This window comes from Sus scrofa, chromosome 12 (assembly GCF_000003025.6).
Source record: "Sus scrofa isolate TJ Tabasco breed Duroc chromosome 12, Sscrofa11.1, whole genome shotgun sequence".
Classification (NCBI taxonomy): Eukaryota; Metazoa; Chordata; class Mammalia; order Artiodactyla; family Suidae; genus Sus; species Sus scrofa.
In genome coordinates this window covers 1,765,323-1,785,573 of record NC_010454.4, presented here as the reverse complement: position 1 = coordinate 1,785,573, position 20,251 = coordinate 1,765,323, and the positions used below count along the sequence as shown (strand labels likewise).

The 20,251-nt window shown below is 59.8% G+C and overlaps 1 protein-coding gene across 8 annotated transcripts in view; it reads left to right on the top strand.

The window, feature by feature from the left end:
* RPTOR (regulatory associated protein of MTOR complex 1) overlaps nucleotides 1-20,251 on the top strand; it is a 282,724-nt gene that overhangs the window by 206,271 nt on the left and 56,202 nt on the right. For all 8 annotated transcript variants that reach the window (XM_021066495.1, XM_021066493.1, XM_021066492.1 and 5 more), the window contains 6 exons: nucleotides 1,606-1,706; nucleotides 2,364-2,508; nucleotides 6,980-7,055; nucleotides 7,898-7,999; nucleotides 13,772-13,855; nucleotides 14,457-14,567. In XM_021066495.1, the coding sequence (XP_020922154.1) occupies nucleotides 1,606-1,706; nucleotides 2,364-2,508; nucleotides 6,980-7,055; nucleotides 7,898-7,999; nucleotides 13,772-13,855; nucleotides 14,457-14,567 (619 nt within the window). The remainder of the gene's footprint in view (nucleotides 1-1,605; nucleotides 1,707-2,363; nucleotides 2,509-6,979; nucleotides 7,056-7,897; nucleotides 8,000-13,771; nucleotides 13,856-14,456; nucleotides 14,568-20,251) is intronic.

The following is a 20,251-nucleotide window of genomic DNA, read 5'->3' as shown; positions in this document are numbered from 1 at the left end:
GGCGCTTTAGCAGCAGAATGAGTCCTGTGTTTGAGCCTCTGCTCTGCCTTTCTTCACGGCCTTGTGCCGGGGACCCAGGCAGCCCCCAGAGTGGCTCGGCTTCTGACAGTCCTCGGGACCAGACACAGACAGGAGAGTGGCTTCCGAGGTGCTTAGTTCGAAGTGCGGAGGGAGGGAGGTGGGGCTTGTGTCCGCTGTCGTCAGGGTGTGGCACCTGGCGGCCCGGCGCAGGAGACGTGCCCTGGGATGGCTGGTGGGTTGAGTGGTTCCAGTGGCTGCCAGGCCCGTCCGGGGTCGGCCAGGCAGACGGCCCGGCCGGTGGCTTCACGACAGGCTTGGTGAAAGGCACCAGCGGTGTTTTCAGGAGGTCGTGGGAGGAGTCTAGTTTTCCGTCTATCTGCCAGGGGTTGTCACAAGATGAGGATCCTTCAAACCCACCTAAAGGCACAGTGACCCTTCCACCTGGCCAGGAGCGGCCTCTGCTCCCCTGGGGGCGCAGTGTCGGCACAGGGGGGACGTCTCGGGGGAGCCCCTCCCAAGGGCCAGACCCCGAGGAGCCAGCCACCAGCGACATGCTCCGGGCAGGGTTGGCAACAGACCTGGGCAGGCCCTCCTTCGCGAAGGCCGTGCGGTCCCCAGCCGCTGCCGCCCGGGTGCCGGCGATGCGCAGAGGTGGGGCTTTCCCTCTGGCCGCTGTCCTGCACGTGGTGGGATGAGGACCGTGCGACAGCTGTCCCGCTTCGACTTAACGCTGCCAACAGGCATTTCCCCGCGCCATGAAAACATTTGTAAACAACAGTTTACCGGCTTGTAGTTACTGCTGTGGTTGTTCCGTAATTAATCATTCACCCTTGTTGGCCACAGAGGTAGTTTCTGACTGTGCACTGTTAGAAATGAGACGCTGCGTGTCTTCGTTTCTGGTTCTGGGTTGACTCTGGGAAGCAGACTCCGTGAGGAAGGGGGCAGACGTCTGTCCTTCCCGAGCACCGCGCCAGCTGCGCGCCCCGGGTGTCGTGTGCGAGGGGCCGCAAGCGCAGGTCACGGGGAGGGTCGCCCACCCAGTCGTCTCTCGGGGTTTTTCCGAGTTCCTTGCTGCAAGCAGGTGGGGAAGTGCTCGCAGCTCCGCTCCCGGGCCCCAGGAAGGGGGGCCACCTCGCCCAGGACCCCGCACCCGTTTACCAGGTGCGGTCTGGACTTGTGTTCATGTAGCGCCATCAGTGTTCGTGTAGGGACTGGCTCGGGCCACTGAGGAGGTCTGGCCTTTGCCCCCAGCTTCGGAGGTGACCTGTGTGCTCCCGAATAGGAGTGTCTGGACCAGGGTGAGGCCCCGGGCAGGGACCCCCCCCCTCCGGCTGGGCAGAGCCCCGTGCCCGCTCTCACGTGGACGCCCGGGGGCCGCCTCTGTGTCGGGGACGAGGGCCGGGCGTGAAGTGGAGGCTGAACGCTGAGACGTGGGCTCAGAAGCACAGAGTCTGAAGGCCGTGGGGAGGCAGGGCGGTCCCCCTGGCGTGGCCCCCATCTGACGTTCCTGTCCCCTGGCCCGTCTCCCCTCCGGCCCTCCCTCTGTTCCCGTGTCTGTGGCTGCGACTGTCCGGTGTTTCCCAGGATTCCCGGGCGGCTCAACGACCGGCGGACGCCTCTGGGGGAGCTCAACTGGATCTTCACAGCCATCACCGACACCATCGCCTGGAACGTGCTGCCTCGGGGTGAGGCCGGCGGCGGCTGGCGGCCGTCAGCGGGGCAGGGCAGCGGGGGCTGCAGGGGCGGGCGGGGCCTGGGGCCGCTGGAGCGCGAGCGAGGGGGGCTCGGAGAAGCCCTTGGTGTTTTGGGCAGACCCGGGGCGCGCGCGCGCGTCTCAGTCCTTGCGGCAGCGTGTGTCCCAGAACCAGAGTTACTGCTGCAGGAGGTGTGTGTGTGTTTGCTGCCGGTCGGCCGGGGTATCTGTTCGTGTTGTGGATGTGACGCAGGTCCTGCCAGCAGGAAATGTGCACCTTAGCGGTGATACTTGGAGTGATTTTTTTTTTTTTTTTTCTTTTTACGGCCACATCGGCGGCATCTGGAGGCTCCCAGGCCAGGGGTCACATCAGCGCTATAGCTGCTGGTCTACACCACAGCCACAGCAATGCGGGATCCGAGCCGTGTCTGCGACCCACACCACAGGTCACAGCAACACTGGATCCTTAACCCACGGAGCGAGGCCAGGGATCGAACCTGCGACCTCATGGTTCCTAGTCGGATTCGTTACCACTGCGTCACGACAGGAGCACCAGGGGCAATTTTTGATGAAAGTTATCTGTGTGTTTGGCTTCAAATGCTGGACGTGAATCCCTGAAGATGCCTTTTTATCCTTTATCTGCCCTCAGATCTCTTCCAAAAGCTCTTCAGACAGGACCTGCTGGTGGCTAGTCTGTTTCGAAATTTCCTCTTAGCGGAAAGGATCATGAGGTCGTATAACTGCACCCCCGTGAGCAGCCCGCGCCTGCCGCCCACTTACATGCACGCCATGTGGTAAGTGCCTCTCGCCGCACCGGCCGCAGGGTCTCGGAGGAGCGTGGTTTTCCCGCTTCCGCCAGAGTCCCAGTGCGACGGCGTTCCCTGAGCCAAGTGGGACGCAAGGGGCCTGGGTGGTGGTAACAGGGGAGCCAGGTCGTCCCTTGCAGACGTGCGGGCGCCTCCGGGTCCCTCAAGGCTGAGCGGGAGCAGCGCCCCCAGAGGCCCTCCAGCTCTGTGACCCGGGGAGGAGCCACGGACGGGTTTCTGACCCTGCGGGGATTGGCGTCGAGGAAAAAAGTGCCCTCTGAATTCACCAGGTGTGTCCAGGATGGCCCCAGAGAACTAGAATTGTTGGGCTCCCAGCCAGTTAATTTTCACGCTTTCCCCAAATGCACACGGGTGGGATCCTGTGTTGGTTGTGTTTCCTTCAGAACTGGACTGCTGCTCGGTCCGCCGCTGCTAACGGTGGCAGCGACAGTCACGCTGGCAACTGCCCTGAGTCCAGACGTCGCATCGAAGGCAGTGCCCTTCCCCCGCTCCCCTGCTTTCCTAACGCGAGCAGCCTGTGAAGCGCGGGCGGTGGCGGAGGGGTGTGTCTCAATCGCATCCATCCGTGGGAGAAGCCGAGACAAATCTTTCAAAGGAGTTTTCGCTTAGATTAGCCCTAAAGACCATTTTATGGTGGTTTTTCATGGTCAGATTTATTTTAGATGGTGTTTTTGGTTTTTTTTTAAATGTGGGTGACCACTTTCCCCCGACTCTGGAAACCCAGAGAAACCCAGAAGGAGCCGGTAAGCTCACCAGCTCTCATCCGGCCAAGAGTCAACGCTCTTCTCTGTGAAATCAGTCAGGAGGCAGCGGCCGGCCCCCCAGGCCGCAGACAGCAGTCAGGTTCGGACCTGCCTCGTCCAGATGCCCTTCCCGAGCCGAGAGGACAGCAGCGGGAGGGCGGTGCTCGCTGCCGAGGAGCCACCGTGTGGCAGGGGCGCAGGCCCAGGGTCCCTCCCTCCACCAAGACGGGACGGAGACGGGAGTTCCCGGGTGGCTCAGCCGGCCAAGGACCCCGCGTCGTGGCTGCGGCGCTGCGGGTTTGCTCCCTGGCCCAGGAACTTCCGCACATGTGGGCGTGACCCAAAAGATGGAAGGAAGAAAAAAGCAAAATCTAGAATGAGGTGGGGGAGGGTTTGAAAAGCCTGCCCGACACTCAGGGTGAACAATTGCAAAGACCCGCGTTTCCGGAGGAGGAGGCCTCGAAACACCCTGTCTTCTGGGACTGTCTCCAGAGCCAGCCCGTCCTTGCAGGGTGGGCGGGTGGCGATGGGGGGACAGGCAGCGGGCTGCGGCGCAGAGGCGGGGCCGAGAGGCCCGGGCACCGGAGGTCGCGCTCACCCGCCCGCCCTCGGGTTTGCCAGCTGCCCCTGGGGTCTGAGGCCACGGGGGCGCCGGGCACCACCTGGCTCCTTGCCCAGGAAGCGTGCCGTGGGCTTTGGGCAGAGCTCGTTCCGGTGATGAAACACCCGACAACAATGCCCACAGCTCTCTCTCCCTCGTAATAGACCCACGTTTGTACGTCCCCAGGGAGCCCGCAGCAGGGAAGTCAGAAAGAGCATTTGGAATAAATAATTTACCATCTAGTTACTCTGTTCCCTGGGTGGTGATGGAGAGGCTGCATTTTCAGCAGGGGGAGGAAGGGAACAAAGCCTCAGAGAAATTGAGGTTAAAACTCCGCGTCACACGCGTTCACACTTGGCTTCAGGCGGGGGCGCCAATGATGAAATGCTCAGGGCCCGGCTCCTGTTTAATTTTTGATGCGAAGCCATCAGGGAGCCGTTCGCCTTGCCTTTCAATTTCAGCAGGTCCTGAAACCTTGCATTTCTCGGCGGTAATAACCTGTGCTTCAAGCCCAGGGCGGGAGCAGGGCGGTCGGAGCCGGGCGTGCTTGGAAGCTGCCCCTCCCGGCCCACTCCTTGGGCACCTGCCATCTCGGGCCCGTTTCCTGAAAACCCGAGCTCTCGCCTGGATGGCACGTTTTTCAGGCCGTGATTCATCGGCAGCCCACGGGCTGCTCGGCGCGTGGGGGCGGGAGGCCCGGGTCCCCCTCCCGGCGGCCACAGCGCTGGTCACAGGGGCTGTGGGAAGTGCCAGCAGCCCCCGCCCCGGCTCAGGGTCTTGCAGGACTCGCTTTCCCACTGTTTCTGCGTGGGAATCCCAAATTAAGACTCCAGGCTCACTGCGGTTTTACCCTGCAGATGCAGCTGAGTCAAAGCTCAGCACAGAGCCCGTCTGGCTGTTGCAGGGGCTCCTGTGTGACCTCAGGGCCTAATGGAAACGCCGAGGTCCCCAGACCGACCCCTTCCTTCTGTGCAACATCAACAACCCAGGCCCCGCGCTGGCCCCGCTCACCAGCCTCGGCCCAGGGTTCAAGCCGCCCCACTGTGCTGGCCGCTGTGTTCACCACTCCGTGTCCGCTGCATCCTAGGTGTTGTCACTCGTCCTTCCTGCCCCTGTCCTCCTCGGCCTCGAGCAGGGTCCCTTGTCGTCTCCCGCTCAGAGGGCCGTCCTCTGCCCTGCGCAGCCGCTCTGCCTCGCTCCAGCAGCCAGGCGGGAGCCCTCCCCCGACCCCCATCCCCGGCGGTTCCCGGGTGGGCAGCCCTTGGGAGCCGCCAGGCAGGGCAGGTCTCCCTCCACAGGAGCAGGCCACCCAGGGCCTGGAAGGCCTGAAGCAGTGATGGTGGCCCCTCGGGGCAGCCGGGCCCGGGGAGCTTGGTCCGGGGCAGCCCAGCCAGGCCCTCAGAGACCCACAGGGCCATCTGTCGGGGGTTAGAATGCTGTCTGCCTCGTGGCCTTGAGGAGTCCGTGCTGGAAGAGGGCGCATAGGCCTGCTTTGCAGAAGGCGCGGCTGCAGCTGCCCAGGCGCTGCCCACGGCACCTCCCCCGGCTGGTGCGCGCCTTCTTCCTCAACTCCTCAAGTCGAAACTTTTTATTTGATTAAGGTCAAGGCATCTCTGTAGAGCTTAATTGCAGTAACGGACTTAAGAGAGAGTCAGTTTCTCCCGCATCCCTGCCGCGTGGCCACTTGGCTGCAGTCTGGGCGCTTACGGAGCTGGGGGAGCTGTTCATCGTCCTCCTTTGAGCGCTTCTGATGATCGGCTGACTGCCTCTTAATTAGGCTGGTGGGGGAGGGCATGTGCAGAGGGGCCAGTCTGGGGAAAAATGGAATATATTCCACGTGTTTGAACGGTGGAAAAGCACTCTCTAGTCTTTTGTTCATCTCACATTTTTACTGGACGCGTCTTCAGTTTCATTCTTGTTTTCATCCTTCATGACGGCTCCATGGCAAGACGCCTCCTGCACGGACGGGCGGCTGGTGGTCTCACTGAACCTACCCTGGGTGCCACCAGGGTATCAGGAACTGGCGCTGGGAGGAGAGACTGCAGCCCAGACACTAACCTCTTTTTTTTTTTTTTTTTTTTTTTTTCGTCTTTTTGTCTTTTCTAGGGCCGCTCCTGCGGCATATGGAGGTTCCCAGGCTAGGTGTCTAATCAGAGTTGTAGCCGCTGGCCTACACCAGGGCCACAGCAACACGGGATCCGAGCCGCATCTGCGACCTGCACCACAGCTCACGGCAACGCCAGATCCTTAACCCACTGAGCAAGGGCAGGGATCGAACCCGCAACCTTATGGTTCCTAGTCGGATTCGTTAACCACTGTGCCATGACGCAACTCCATCAGACACTAACCTCTTGCTCTGACCGTCGCTTGGTTTCCACGAGGAGCACGTTTCTAAAGGGAAGGGGAGCGAGAGTGAGGGAAGCGTCCTGTCCTTGAGGCTCGGCCCCGGGTCTGTGGCCACAGAGAAGGTGAGGGACAGGGGGCCGCTTTAGAATCAACACGGGATGTCGTCTCGGGAAACGGCCGCCCTCTGCATGCGTCTGTCGATGTCGGCCACTGGCCACGGTCACAGGACCCTGCGCGGGAGACGGATCATGAGCCCGTCTCAGGCCCTGGGGAGGGGACCCCACGAGCGCCAGACCCTGGAGCCCGTCGGCCCAGGCCCATGTTGCAGGTCTTGTGAGGCTGCCGAGCCCGCAGGAAGTCAGGGAGGAGACCGAGCTCCCACCTCCCCAGCACATGGCAGGGCCCGTGTCGTCCCCAGTGGTTTGCGTTAGGCACAGGTGCCGATGCCCGGGGAAGGGGCTGGGGGTTGGTCCTGGCTGTGGGCGCACGAGGCCGCCCCCCTCCCGGCCCCGCCTGGGCCACCTCTGGGAGGCACCACAGTCCGGCCACTGGTGCCCCAGCTGCTGTCAGTGCAGCAGGCCAGGGGCCCTCACGTTGGGACGGAAACTGCGTTAGGAAGTGGACAAGTCCCTTTGTTTTTCCTGAGCTTTTTCTCCTTTTAATTAGAAACGATGTCATAGGCCCAGTGGCCGGAGAGTGCGGCCAGCGGTCACTGATGCTGTGTGGGCCCCGTCTGCTCTCTCCGCAGGCAAGCCTGGGACCTGGCCGTGGACATCTGTCTCTCGCAGCTGCCCACCATCATCGAGGAAGGCACGGCGTTCCGGGTGAGTCCTGCCAGGGCGTCCGGCCTGGCCCGCTGCGGCGGTCGCTTCTCTGGCCGCCTGGTCTGCAGAGCCCTCGGATGGGGGGTCAGAGCTGGCCCTGGCCCCCCTGGGAAGAGACGCATGGGCCGGGAGCTTAAACGGCACGCCCACAGGGGCTGACGTTAGGTGTGGAGATAGCTCTGGAAACCCGCTTCTCTGTTGCTGTGGTGGGTCCGCTGTCTTCAGTGCGTGTTCCCCGGTCCCCAGCCCAGCCCTGGGGGGCGCCAGCAGGGCCTCCACTTGGCTCTCGCCCCCGTGACCCTAAGCCTGTGGAAGGGACAGGTCTCCGTGGGGAACAGCGCTGGCCTCTGCCCCTCACGCTCCGCCTCTGCAGGCACAAGGCCTGTCGCCACAGACACCTGTTGGGGAACCTCCTCGGGTGAAGTCGCTCGGGCCCCGAGTGCTCACCCTCCCCCCAGGGCAGGCCTCCTCTCGGGGGTCTTGAACCTCACCTCGGAGTAACCTCTGCACATTGTGACCGGGGGGGGGGGCGCTACCTGGTGTAGACCAAGCACGAGCGGTTTTATTCGGCTCTCGCTCTTGAGAAGCAGAGCGGGGTGCAGGAGATCGCAGGCCTCCCGAATGAATGTGCGGCCTGACAAGTTTCCCTGCGCTGAGCTCATCGCTCTCGCAGCCAGCAGCCGCTTCCCGGGGTTGAGGCTGCTCCCGGAGCTAACCTTTCCCAACCAGGCCTGTCCACGCAGCCTGCCGGCGCTGCCAGACAAGCCGCCCTGGTCCGAGCACAGGCAAAAGGCAGAGCTGGGCGAGGACGCGGCTCTGACGGAGCCTCTGCTTTCCCACAGCACAGCCCCTTCTTTGCCGAGCAGCTGACCGCCTTCCAGGTGTGGCTCACCATGGGCGTGGAGAACAGGAACCCACCTGAGCAGCTTCCCATCGTTTTGCAGGTGAGCTCTCCAGGCCAGCCAGGTCGGCCCGGGGCGGGGGCTGCAGCCCCGCAGCCTTGGGGACCAGCCCTCCAGTGCCCTGAGCAGCACCCTGGCCTCGGGCAGACCCCGCCTCGGGCCGTCAGCCACCCTCCCTGCCTGGTGCTGCAGACAGCGCTTCTCTTTGAAAGGACACAGGGTGCAAGTCCAGCCCCAGAGGAAAGGGGGGCAGCAAATCACACACACCGGTGGGGGGGCGCCCGCCGCCCCCGTGGGTCGTTGAGGGGTGGGAGGCTATTCCCAGGGGGGCTGCAGCTGCGGTTGCGGTGGGCTGTCGAGCTCCCTGGCCGTGTGGGGTCAGGTCAGGCTTCAGGTCCACGAGTGGGCTGCGAGGTGAGTCATGTGGGCCTTGCTCGGCTGTGGTTTCGGCGGATGAGATGGGTCGGCAGCCTGGCGGAGGTCCCCGCAGGCGGGGTGATGAGGCAGTTTTCGCAGAACTTTTGTTCTGTGTGTTTATGGGGCAGCTGTGGGGACCAGGTCGTGACATCAGCAAAGCCCTTTTACTCCAGGACAGTGAGATTTAAAACCACGGTCGTGTAGACATCAAGGCCGAACGACTCACTGTCAGCCCCAGGAAAGCACGTGCAGTCGGCCGTGGACGGTCGTGGGGGACCGTGCCAGCGGCGTTCACACCCGTGTCCAGTTAGGACAGGGACTCTTAAAGTTCCGAGAGCTGGCCGGTGGCGCCGTCCCCTCCCCCAGAAAGCTGCTTAGGTGGCTTTGCCTCTGCGTCCACCTGCCAGTGGCCATGGCCTGGCCTCCCCCAGGCGGCTCCGCCTTCTCCCCAGGGCGCTGACTGCGACCCTGTCACGTGGAAGGACACCTCTTCACTGGGCCATATGCCCTCTGAGCCACCACGGACGCTCTGGAAAACAGGTGAACGTCTGATGCTGGTCCCACCGGAGCAGGGCGGCCCCTCCCTGCATGGTCTGCTCCCCCGTGCCGACCGCATGGTGGGCTGCAGTGATGGTTCGCCTGCGGCAGAAGGGAGGTCTCAGCGGGGTCAGGGCCATGTGCCGGGGCCCGGACCGCAGAGCGGACGGAGGAAGTGATCTTGGCCTCGCAGCCTGGGGGCGGGTGTGCGCCCCCCCCCCGCCATGGGAGCTCCTTCTGCCATTGCTGCTCTTCTGACACCGCGTGAAGGATGGGAAGTTGTCCGTACTGCTCTAAGGTTCCTTCCAGAAGAGCTGAGGACCATCCTGAGTTTGCAAAGTGAGCTATGAGCAAACACACTTTCAAAACAACAAAGCAACAAAACAGCAAGACAAAGAGAACCGGCCACTCGGCAGAAGCCCAGGCGTTCTCCCCCAGCCATGGCGGGGTCCTTGGATTTTCAGGAGAGGACCCCATGGCCGGCCTGGCTGCCCTTCCCACTACTTCAACAACACGATTGATGAAACGGCTCCTTTCCCAGCAGGGCAAGATGCCAAGCGTGTCGGGTCCAGCCTGGCCAACAGCCCTGCTGTCAGGGCCCCTCCTGGCTTTTCCTGAGGTCCCATTTCCAGCCCACACTCCCTGGGGCAAAGAGAAGGCCTGAGCCCTGACTTCCTGAAGCCCGGAGGGGTGCTGTGCCGTCTCGCAGGGCCTCACTGTCTGGGGGTCTCTCCCGGCTCGGTCCTGCCTGCATTAGCGCGGGCACCTCTGCTTAACACGAAACTGGACCCAGTGCCGAGGAGACTGCCTTGATGGGGTTGCCCTCGGTGTGGGCGTCTTCCTCTAATTCCCCCAGCTTCGCCAGCCCCAACCTGACGGACCTGGGCCCCAACACCCAAACGTCATCCCCGTGCCTCGATGCGTCCGCAAGTGTTGCTGAAGGGAGAGAATTTTAGTAGAGACGCCACAGCTTTTCCCGCCGTCAGAGAGCACGCTCCCACCCAGCAACGCGGGCGGTAACGGAGGACCGTGGGCTTGAACGGACTGTCCCCTCAGGCCAGCGGATGTGCAGTCCCTCACGTAGCGTAAGCATGAAAAATAACGCCTTTTCTGACCAGCCCTGATGTCCTTTTTCACCTTTTAAAAACACCCACCGAGAGAACGGATGGGAAGGAAGAGTCTCGGGCCCGCAGCGCGGCGGGCGGCCTGGCCGCGTGGTCTCCTGCTCTGGCAGCTCTGCCTGCCCTTGGCATTGCTGTCTGCATGGCCTCGGGTCCGACCGGTGGGACTCGGGTCGGTACCTTCCCCCAGCCCTGACGTCAGCAAGAACCCTTGTTTGCTTGTGTGGCATTGGTTTATTTACAAATAGAACAGAGGGTCTGGAAGCACCGGATTATGCCCAGGGGGCAGCGGGAAAGTAACTGGGTGTTAGTACCCGTCACAGGCTCTGACGGCCAGATCCCCAGAGCCCAGCCCGCGAGGCCCCCCGGGCCAGCCCTGGGGCTGCAGAGCCTGGATTGGGAGGCAGGTCTCCGGCAGCCCAGCCCAGAAGCCGGAGCTCAGCTCAGGTAGAGGCGGTCACCCTCGCAGCTGCGCTTCGGTTCCGGCGTCCACGTGGCCGTCATGGCTTATCTGTGGTTTGGGTTTTGCCCCAGACAGAGATCCTGGGAACCCGTTCAGGTCAGCGACCCTTACCCGCCCTGTCCTTTCCACGGCCCGAGGCATACTGACCCAGGACGTTGTCGAGCACAAAGACACACAAGCCAAAGCCTGTCCTTTATTTTTTTAGAGTGATTTTAATTTATGTTAGACCTCAATTTTTTAAAAATTAAATCAACAGACGGAATCAGAAGGGAGGTGCCATGTTTCAAAAAACCGACACGTGACGTTGTCCCCGGACTCGTGATTGATGGGGTTTGTTTGCCAAGGAAACAGCGGTGCCCACAGCACAGGCAGGACCTACCCCGCGGGCGGTGGTGCTCTCCCCGGCGTTTCCTCTGTGCGTCCCGGCAGCAGAGATGGCAGTGCAGTAGTGCTGCTGGTGGTTTAGTCTTTGCTAGGGAGGCGTCACAGGGCAGGGCCCCTGCCGCCCACCCGGGGCTCGGAGAAAGTGCACGTGGCCTAGGGCTGCTCTGAGGCCCTTTCTTCCACTGCAAATCGCTCCACTAGGTACTTGAAAAACAGCTTTTTTCACGTTGCCGGTGTTTTAAATAACAAAGGGAATCCGAAAACAGAAGCTCTGGGAGCCTCAGGTGGGTGTGAGGTCTTGGATTTTTGACCAACTCCGCCTCCTCTCACAAACCTAGTGATGGGTCCTGCTGGCTCTGGACCAGCTAGAAATCCCTGCCGACGGGTGGAGCCGGGCTGTGCCTGGGCGCTGAGGCTGAGGCAGTAACGTCCCGCTGCCCCTCCCGCCCGACCACCTTGCACCAACTGCACCTCCTTCGGGCTCGAAAGGAAGCCCAGGTCACGAGTGGTCATCGCCGTTCTTCTTGACGAGGAAACGGCGGTGTCCTGAGCTTGTGACCTCAGCCCCACGGCCAGGGTGACTCCACAGCCCACGAGAGCCCCCCCGCCGCAGAGCTGCCCCACCCCTCTGGCCTCCGCTCGGGTCCCGTTCGCCTTGTCCCCGGGAGCAGCCGCCTCTTGCTCAGAGAACCTCTCACCATCTCCTAACGCTGAATGCCCATCCATCATCCAGCTCAAAAGAGGTCGGGGCTCGGGCTCTAGGCTCCGCCCTCTGGGGACGCCCACTCTTGGCTACTGGGCCAGCCCCCCTTGGGATCCCCTTCTGCCGCCTCCAGCCTCTCTCACCTCCCCTGTCCCCCACCTGGTGACTCCCCTGCCCCCTGCCCCCGCCAGCCCGTGCTCAGCCCTTCACAGGGGGCTCCTTATACCAGGGCTGCAGCCAGCGGCTCCTCTGATACTCGCCTCCCGGGAGCCGGGCCCCACCGGTCCCTCACTCAGCTTCCTCGTGCAGACCCCTCGGGCCGGCCGGCTGGCTGTCCTGGTCTGCTCCTGTCCCCGTTCCAAGCCTTGTCTTCCAGCAGCTCCTTCCCTGACCCGCCTCCCCTCACGGCCACGACTGAGTCCAGCCACCCATCCAGCCTCCCGCCTGTCGTTCCCTGCAGCCAGCACCTGGGACCGGCCCCCTGCTGCTTGTCTTGGGAAAAGCTGACGCCCTTAGCTTGCGTGCAGGTCTAGCTGGGTCTGGAGGCTCCCCCCACCCCCTGTTTCCACTCTCTCTGCCTAGAAGCCGGAACCCCTCACGTCGCCCACTGGGAGGGAGAGCCTTCAGGCCCCTGGGGTGGGGAGCAGCCCCTGGTCGTGTGCTCGCTGTCACGGTGTGGCTGTGGAGTGTCTGGTCTGGGCCGGGTGGTGACAGGAGGGGCCCCTGCTGTTCCCGGTCACCCCCCAGCGGCAAGGCTCTGCGCCACAGGGGCTCCACGTGCCCTCCCTGCAAACTCCGTGAGGGAAGAGTCAGTAGAAATGACTCCGACAGCCTAAAACTTGGATGTTACGCAGGAAAAAGCGAGAATGCACGGCAGAGGCCGCGCTCTGTGGTTTATATAGAATCCCTTCACAGTGAGACACAGCCAGGCACCAGCTTGGTGGAGAAATAGCCAATTCCCCATAAAAAACATTCAGCCTCACTTGTAATCAAAGAAATTCAGATTCAAAGGGCATTTTATGAGTTCCCAGCGTGGCTCAGTGGCTAACGAATCTGACTAGGAACCATGAGGTTGCGGGTTCGGTCCCTGGCCTTGCTCAGTGGGTTAAGGATCCAGCGTTGCCGTGAGCTGTGGTGTAGGTTGCAGACACGGCTTGGATCCTGCATTGCTGTGGCTGTGGTGTAGGCCGGCAGCTACAGCTCCGATTGGACCCCTAGCCTGGGAACCTCCATATACCGTGGGAGCAGCCCTAGAAAAGGCAAAAAGACAAAAAAATAAAAAATAAATAAATAAAAGGGCATTTTACTGGAGTTCCTATCATGGCTTAGTGGTTAACGAACCCGCCTAGTATCCATGAGGCTGCAGGTTTGATCCCTGGCCTCACTCAGTGGGTTAAGGATCCCGTGTTGCTGTGGCTGTGGTGCAGGCCAGCAGCTTGAGCTCAGATTCGACCCCTAGCCTGGGGACCGCCATATGCCACGAGTGTGGCCCTAAAAAAGCAAAAAAAGAAAGAAAGAAATTAAGGTTCAGAGAAGTTATTTGCCCGAGGCCACGTAGCCCGTGAGCCGCAGGGCAGACGTGGCGTGCAGGCGGGCAGGTTGGTTCAGCTGGAGGGCACTCTGTTGATGCCGCTGTGTGTGCTCTGAGCCTCGTTTGACCTCTCAAGCTTTCCTGGAGAAAAATGTGTAAATGCGCAGAGACACCCGTTAGGGTTTCATCACAGCATGTTTATAACAGCAGAAACTTGATGATAAAGTAAGTACCTAGCAGTATTTGGGGAGATTGTTTAAATGAGGCATTCACGTTGACAGACGTGAGGCTGGGTGCTGCCGCTCGCAGTGGTGGGGTCCGAGGTCAGGGTATCCGGGCATGTGGTGTGAGAGCCACAGCGCGTCCATCACTGAGGTGGCAGCACCCCCGGTACAGTGTGGCTTATCATTTAGAACCAGCAGGACCTTGTGCGCAGAGAACAGCATCTGGAAGTGGACCAGCCCGTGTCCTCGGAGGAAGTTTTTGCAAATGCGCCTAAAGGCATCTGTTCTGGTACTTCCTGCAGCGCGTACTTGGCCTGTTGGTGAAGACACGGCCTCATGGCACATGAGCCGTTGAGAAAGGGGCGCCTGCGACCCGGTTAGCAACCAGCAGGCCGCGTCGGGAACTCCCACTGACGTCTCCCTCTCACTTCCAGGTCCTGCTGAGCCAGGTGCACCGGCTGAGAGCCCTGGACTTGCTGGGAAGATTTCTGGACCTGGGTCCCTGGGCGGTGAGCCTGGTGCGTGCTTCCTCATCCTCAGGGCCGGGCAGGGCCTCCAAACTCCAGTGACCATCTGAGGAGTCAGGGGACCGTGGCCATGTGGCCACTGGGTCAGGTCCCACCCTCACGTGGAAGGGGGCACCTTAGGGTACCTTTGCAACTCCAACAAACTGGAGAATTATTCCTGCCTGAGCAGAGGGCTCTGGGAGGACTTGCCACCCAAAGCCAGGCCCCAGGCAGACCCACAGCTGGCCCGGCCTTGCCTGGCCATCTCAGGCCAGGGGCTCCGACCGCCTGCCCTAAGTGCAGGGTGGACGCAGGAGCAAGCCGGGCAGGTGCAAGACAGGGACAGATGTGGTCCCGAGCAGGAATCGCCCTTCAGGGGCCGGAGGTCTGCCGCTGAGAGCAAGCAGGGTGGGTCTGGGGCAAGGACGTTGGGCCCCGGGAGCCACGTGTCCTGCGGGGAGAGCTGCCACCAGACTAGCTGTGGTGTCGGGAGCAAGGGGCCTGGAGAACCCGGCAGCCTCCAGGGGAAGGGCCAGCGGCCAGGGACACACCTGTCCCTGCGCTTCTCCCCCTGTGCCCCCTCCAGCGCCGGCTCACGCCCTCTCCCTCGCAGGCGTTGTCCGTGGGCATCTTCCCCTACGTGCTGAAGCTGCTCCAGAGCTCGGCCAGGGAGCTGCGGCCTCTCCTTGTCTTCATCTGGGCCAAGATCCTCGCCGTGGACAGCGTGAGTAGTGCCCGGCCCTGCCCGCCACGGGAGAGCTGCTGGCCCCTCCCCCAGGGGCGTGGCCTCGCCCACCCGCTCCCTGGCGGCGCCCCTCCCGCCCACGGCCCCGCCTCCCGTGATGGATGACCCGTCCCCCCTCCCTTCTCAAGGGTCTCCCTCTGTGGCCGTGCTTTTTCTTCCTCCGCCCTGACGCTGGGAATAGCCCCCCGGCGGCGCAGGCTGTCGCTGTAAGGCTCAGGCCCGGCCCTGCCCGGTGAGCACCCCCAGCCCCTCCTCTCACTGCCGCCTGCATCCACATGCCTGCTGCACCAAGTCCTGGGGGGCCGGAGGCTGCAGGTGTCACACAGGGACATCCCTGTCCTCAGCAGCTCCGTGTCCAGCGGGGACAGAGCCTTCTGAGTGAGGCCAGAGTCCACACACCCCACGGGACATGCCTGGCACAAAGGTGCCATTTCCAAAAGTGAGGGTGTCTGCTGGGCGGCGCTGCACCTGTGTGGGGACATGTAGAGGTGGGTGGGGCTGCACCTGCGGGGACTTTAACTCCAGGTTTAGAGTTTGAACGTCACTGAGCAGGCCTGAGAAACTACTAATGATTTGGAATGAAGGAAAATAAGAACCAAGCTGTGGTTTATAAATTGACTGGCCGGGAGTTCCCATCGTGGCTCAGCGAGTCACAAACCCGACTAGTATCCATGGGGACATGGGTTCGATCCCTGGCCTTGTTCGGTGGGTTAGGAACCCAGCGTTGCCGTGAGCTGTGGTGTAGGTCCCAGACGCAGCTCAGGTGCGACCTTAAAATGCAGAAATAAAATAAAATTCCTGGCTGCAGTGAGAAGGAAATTATAAGGTTAGCCAAGGTGGGCAGGGCTTCTGAGGAGGCTGCTGTGGGGATTGATGTGGGGAGGACGAGGGGGCGGGAGGGGCAGGCAGGGCCCTGTGGGGGTGCAGGGGGTACCATCGGGCCAGGTAGAGGAGAAACGGAGCCCCAGCCAGTGTCGGAGGAGGGGTGGGTGGCCGTGTTGGTGACAGAGGGACGCGGTGCAGGGCATTCCTGGCACAGGGACTTGGGACACTGGTGATGGGGCCGTTGGCCTGGGAGATGGAGACAGATGGGCCGCCATCCACTAGTGACGATGGCGGGCGAAGCTTGGACACAGGAGCTGAGGGCTGAGCTCCGGAGACGGGGGCGGGGCAGGCGGGGGGGGGGACCGAGGTGGGGGCGGGGCTGGGGGTCTGGTTACAGCACAGGCGGGGCGGCCCAGAGCAGGGACCAGCAGAAAGAGAACCGTGCGTGTGATGGGACTTCACCCCGCTCTGGGCGCGTGTGCGCCCGCGTGCACAGGCACGTGTGAGATCTGTGGCTGCGTGTCTGGGGACGCCCCTGGCAGAGGGGCGCATCCTCTTGGCTCTGGCCTCGCCTCCTGCTGAAGGGCGAGCCTGCAGCTCTTCACAGATGAGACAGGGCTCACGGAGGAGTTCCCGTCGTGGCTCAGCGGTAACAAGCCCGACTCGTGTCCGTGAGGATGCGGGTTGGATCCCTGGCCTCGTTCGGTGGGTTGAGTATCTGGCGTTGCCATGAGCTGTGATGTACACAGAAGATTCGGCTCAGATCCTGCATTGTTGTGGCTGTGGCGCAGGACGGTGGCTACAGCTCCAGTTCGACCCCTAGCCTGGCAACCTCCACATGCCATGGGTGCAGTCCTAGAGTAAAAAAGACCAAAAAACCCGGCAAAAGCAGCCAGTAAGAAAGACGGAAAGAAAGCATTTGACAAAATCTAAAATCTGTTCCTGATTTAAAAAAAAAAAAATCCCACCTCCCAGCACAGCAATAAGGAGCAAATGAGGACACTTCCTCAGCGTGACAAAGGCGCCCACAAAAATGCTGCAGCCACCACCACGCCTCAGGATCAGAGTCCGAACGTTAAGATCAGGCGCAGAGCCCGGGCATCTGCCCTCGGAGTTGTGCCGGGGCTCCAGATGGCGCCGTGAGGCAAGAAACACACCGTCTAGTCCGGGAAGGCGGAACTGCAGCGCCCTCCGTTTTCCCACCACCCGGTTAGTCCTCTGTGTGGAGAGAGAATCTGACTGATCCACCAGAGAAATGCTGCAGCTAATAAGTGGGTTCAGCAAGATTGCGGAGTATAAGATCAATACACCAAGATGAGCCTTTCTTATGTATACTGTTAACCAATTTATAGAAGCTATTAAAGTCGTTCACAATGATTCAAAAATATGAAATACTTAGGGATAAATCCTGGCAAACATGTGTAAGACTTGTACACTTAAAACTACAAACTGGAGTTCCCGTCGTGGCTCAGTGGTTAATCAACCCAACTAGCATCCATGAGGACGTGGGTTCGATCCCTGCCCTCGCTCAGCCGGTTAAAGATCCGGCATTGCCATGAGCTGTGGTGTAGGTCGCAGACGTGGCTCAGATCCCGAGTTGCTGTGGCTGGGGTGTAGGCCAGTGGCTACAGCTCCGATTCGACTTCTAACCTGGGAACCTCCATGTGCCGCCAGTGTGGCCCTAAAGACAAAAAGACACAAAAAACCAAACAAAAAAAACCTACAAACTATTGATGAAATAAATCAGAGAAAATCTACTAAATGGAGAGATATTCCATTATCACGAGTCCTGATTCTACAATCTATACAGAAAGGCAAAGAACCTGGAATAGCCAAAATAACTTAAAAAAGAGAGAAAAAAATGTTAATGGGCTAATACCACCTAATTTTGAGGCTTGTAAATCTGCAGTTTACAGTGTCATCAAAATCAACAACAACAAAATCGGTGGAACACAACAGAAAGTCCAGAAAGAGACTCACGCATATACTGACAACTAATCTTCAGCAGTCAAGACACTTCAGATCAGTGGAGACAGCCTCTTCGGCACGCGGCGCTGGGCCGTTGGACCTCCACGTGCAGAAAGTGGTGGCTAGCTACACCCAAAATGGGAAAATTTTCGCAAAGCATTTAGCTCATTGAAAACTTGTCGTGAGACTATAGAAAGCACTCTCCAAACTGTATGAAAAGAAACTCGCAAAGAAAAAAATGGGTGGAAAGTTTGAAGAGACACTTCATTAAAGAAGTGTGATGAGGGAGTTCCCAGGGTGGCTCAGTGGAAACGAATCCATCTAGGAACCATGAGGTTGCAGGTTCGATCCCTGGCCTCGCTCCATGGGTGAAGGATCCGGCGTTGCTGTGAGCTGTGGTGTAGGTCGCAGACACAGCTCGGATCTGGTGTTGCTGTGGCTGTGGTGCAGGCCCGCGGCTACAGCTCTGATTGGACCCTTAGCCTGGGAACCTCCATATGCTGCAGGAGGAGCCCTCAAAAGACCAAAAAAAACAAAAAAGAAGAAGAGGGATGATGACATAGCACGTGAAAAGCAGCTTAACATCCATCATCGCTAGAGAAATGCACAGTTAGGACCACAGTCAGATGCCACCTCCCACCTAGCAGAAGGTCTGAAATGAGAAAGACAGATAGTGTCCAGCGTGGGCTGGGATTTTGAGGAGCTGGAACTCTCCTAAGTCGTGTTCGGAATGCAAATGGCACAGCCACTCTGGAAGGTTCTTGACTTTGTTAAGAAGCGTGGTACTCAGGCCTCCAGTCCATCACCCCACACCCAGTACTCACCCTGCACCCAGTACTCCCCCACACCCAGTACTCACCCCGCACCCAGTACTCACCCCGCACCCAGTACTACCCCGCACCCAGTACTCACCCCGCACCCAGTACTCACCCCACACCCAGTACTCCCCCACACCCAGTACTCACCCTGCACCCAGTACTCACCCCGCACCCAGTACTCACCCTGCACCCAGTACTCCTCCACACCCAGTACTCACCCCTCACCCAGTACTCCCCCGCACCCAGTACTCACCCCGCACCCAGTACTCACCCCGCACCCAGTACTCCCCCACACCCAGTACTCCCCCAAGAGGAACAAAAGCACATGTCAGACAAAAACCTCTACACCAGTGTCTGGAGCAGCTTTGTTTGTAGTTTTCCAAAACCTGGACATGGCCCAGGTGTCCAGCGGTAAATGACTAAGCAAAGGGTCATTCATCCAAACAGTGGAATAATACTCAGCAGGGAAAACGAGGGAACTGGTCCCAAAATAGTTATGCTGAGTAAAAGGATACGTTGCAATTCCATTTGTAGAAAATTCCAAAAAGTTTGAACTGTGGTCACAGAAAGCGGGTTAGCAGAGTCGGAGCAAGGGTGCCAAAGGGACGTGAGGAAGGTTTTCAGGGCACATCTTCACTTCCCGATTGTGGGCATGGCCGGTGTAAACACACAGCCCACATTATCAAATTGTTTAGCTTTGTGGTGGCTGGTTGGTTTTTTTGGTTTTTGTTTTGGGTTTTTTGTTTGTTTGTTTGCTTTTTAGGGCTGCATTTGTGGCACATGGAAGTTCCCAGCTAGGGGTCAAATCAGAGCTACAGCTGCCAGCCACAGCCACAGCCACGCCAGATCCAAGCTTCATCTACCACCTACACCACAGCTCACAGCAACACCAGATCCTTAACCCACTGAGTGAGGCCAGGAATCAAACCCATGTCCTCATGAATACTAGTCGGGTTCATTCCTGCTGAGCCATGACGGGAACTCCATAGTTACATAGTTTTTAAATGTGCGGGTTTTGGTATATCACTTATTTCTCAATAGAGCTGTTAAAAAAAACTCAAATTCTAGGAGTTCCCTGGCGATGCACCAGGTTAAGGATCCAGTGATAGCATCACTGTGGCTTGGATTGCTGCTGTGGCACGGGTGCCATATCTGGCCCGGGAACTTGGGCATTCCGCAGGTGCAGCCAAAAATAAATAAATGTAAACTGTGGAAAGTCTACAAATAACTGTGCTGGGTTTTCAATTTAAGAAGGACCAAAAGGCGGGCCAGATTGTGCTGGGTTAAGACTACTGGTGCCTGACAGCTACAGGCAGGCTCTGGGGGGGATCCTGGATCAAACGAAAGGCTGTAAAGGAAACTGTTTGAACAATGGGGAGAAATCTGAATATGGACCAGATATCGGATAATAACATTGTATCAGTGTTAAGTTCCCGAGAGGGATCCTGGTTCTGTGGTTGTGTGAGCTACGTCCTTTTCCTTAGGAAAATTACCAGGCCAAGTGTGGTGCTATCTGCACTTTGAAACAGTGCGGAAAACACAGGGGAAGGCAGGAGAGAAGCCGAGGTCACAGGACACGGAGTCATGCGCTGCAGTCAGGGCTCCAGAGCCAGGGGACCCCCGAGGCCGTGGGAAAACCCAGTGTCCACCCTCGGAGGGTGGCACGGATGCTTCGTAGTGAATTCTTAGGTCATCTGTTATCATTTGTCTTTCTGCCAATTAACAAGGTAAAGAGAGGGGAGACGGTTAAAGATTTCTAGAAGCTGGGTTCCAGGTAACGGAGGTTTTATACACCGCAGTTAACACGCAGCCCAGGCAGGCCTGGCTGAGGTGCACTAATAAAGTTTTATTTATAAAGTTTTATTTTCAGTGCCGTCAGGGGCCGCCAGGGCAGGGTGTCGCCGAATGTGGGAAAATGTGGGGTTGGTCTGCAGGTCCTCTGGGTTCGGGACAGAGCGCCACCGCCGCCACTGGTGCCAGCACTCCCGGCCCCACGAAGGCTCACCTCGTGGGCGTGGAAAGCAGCTGAGAGAGCAGTGGCATCTGACTCCG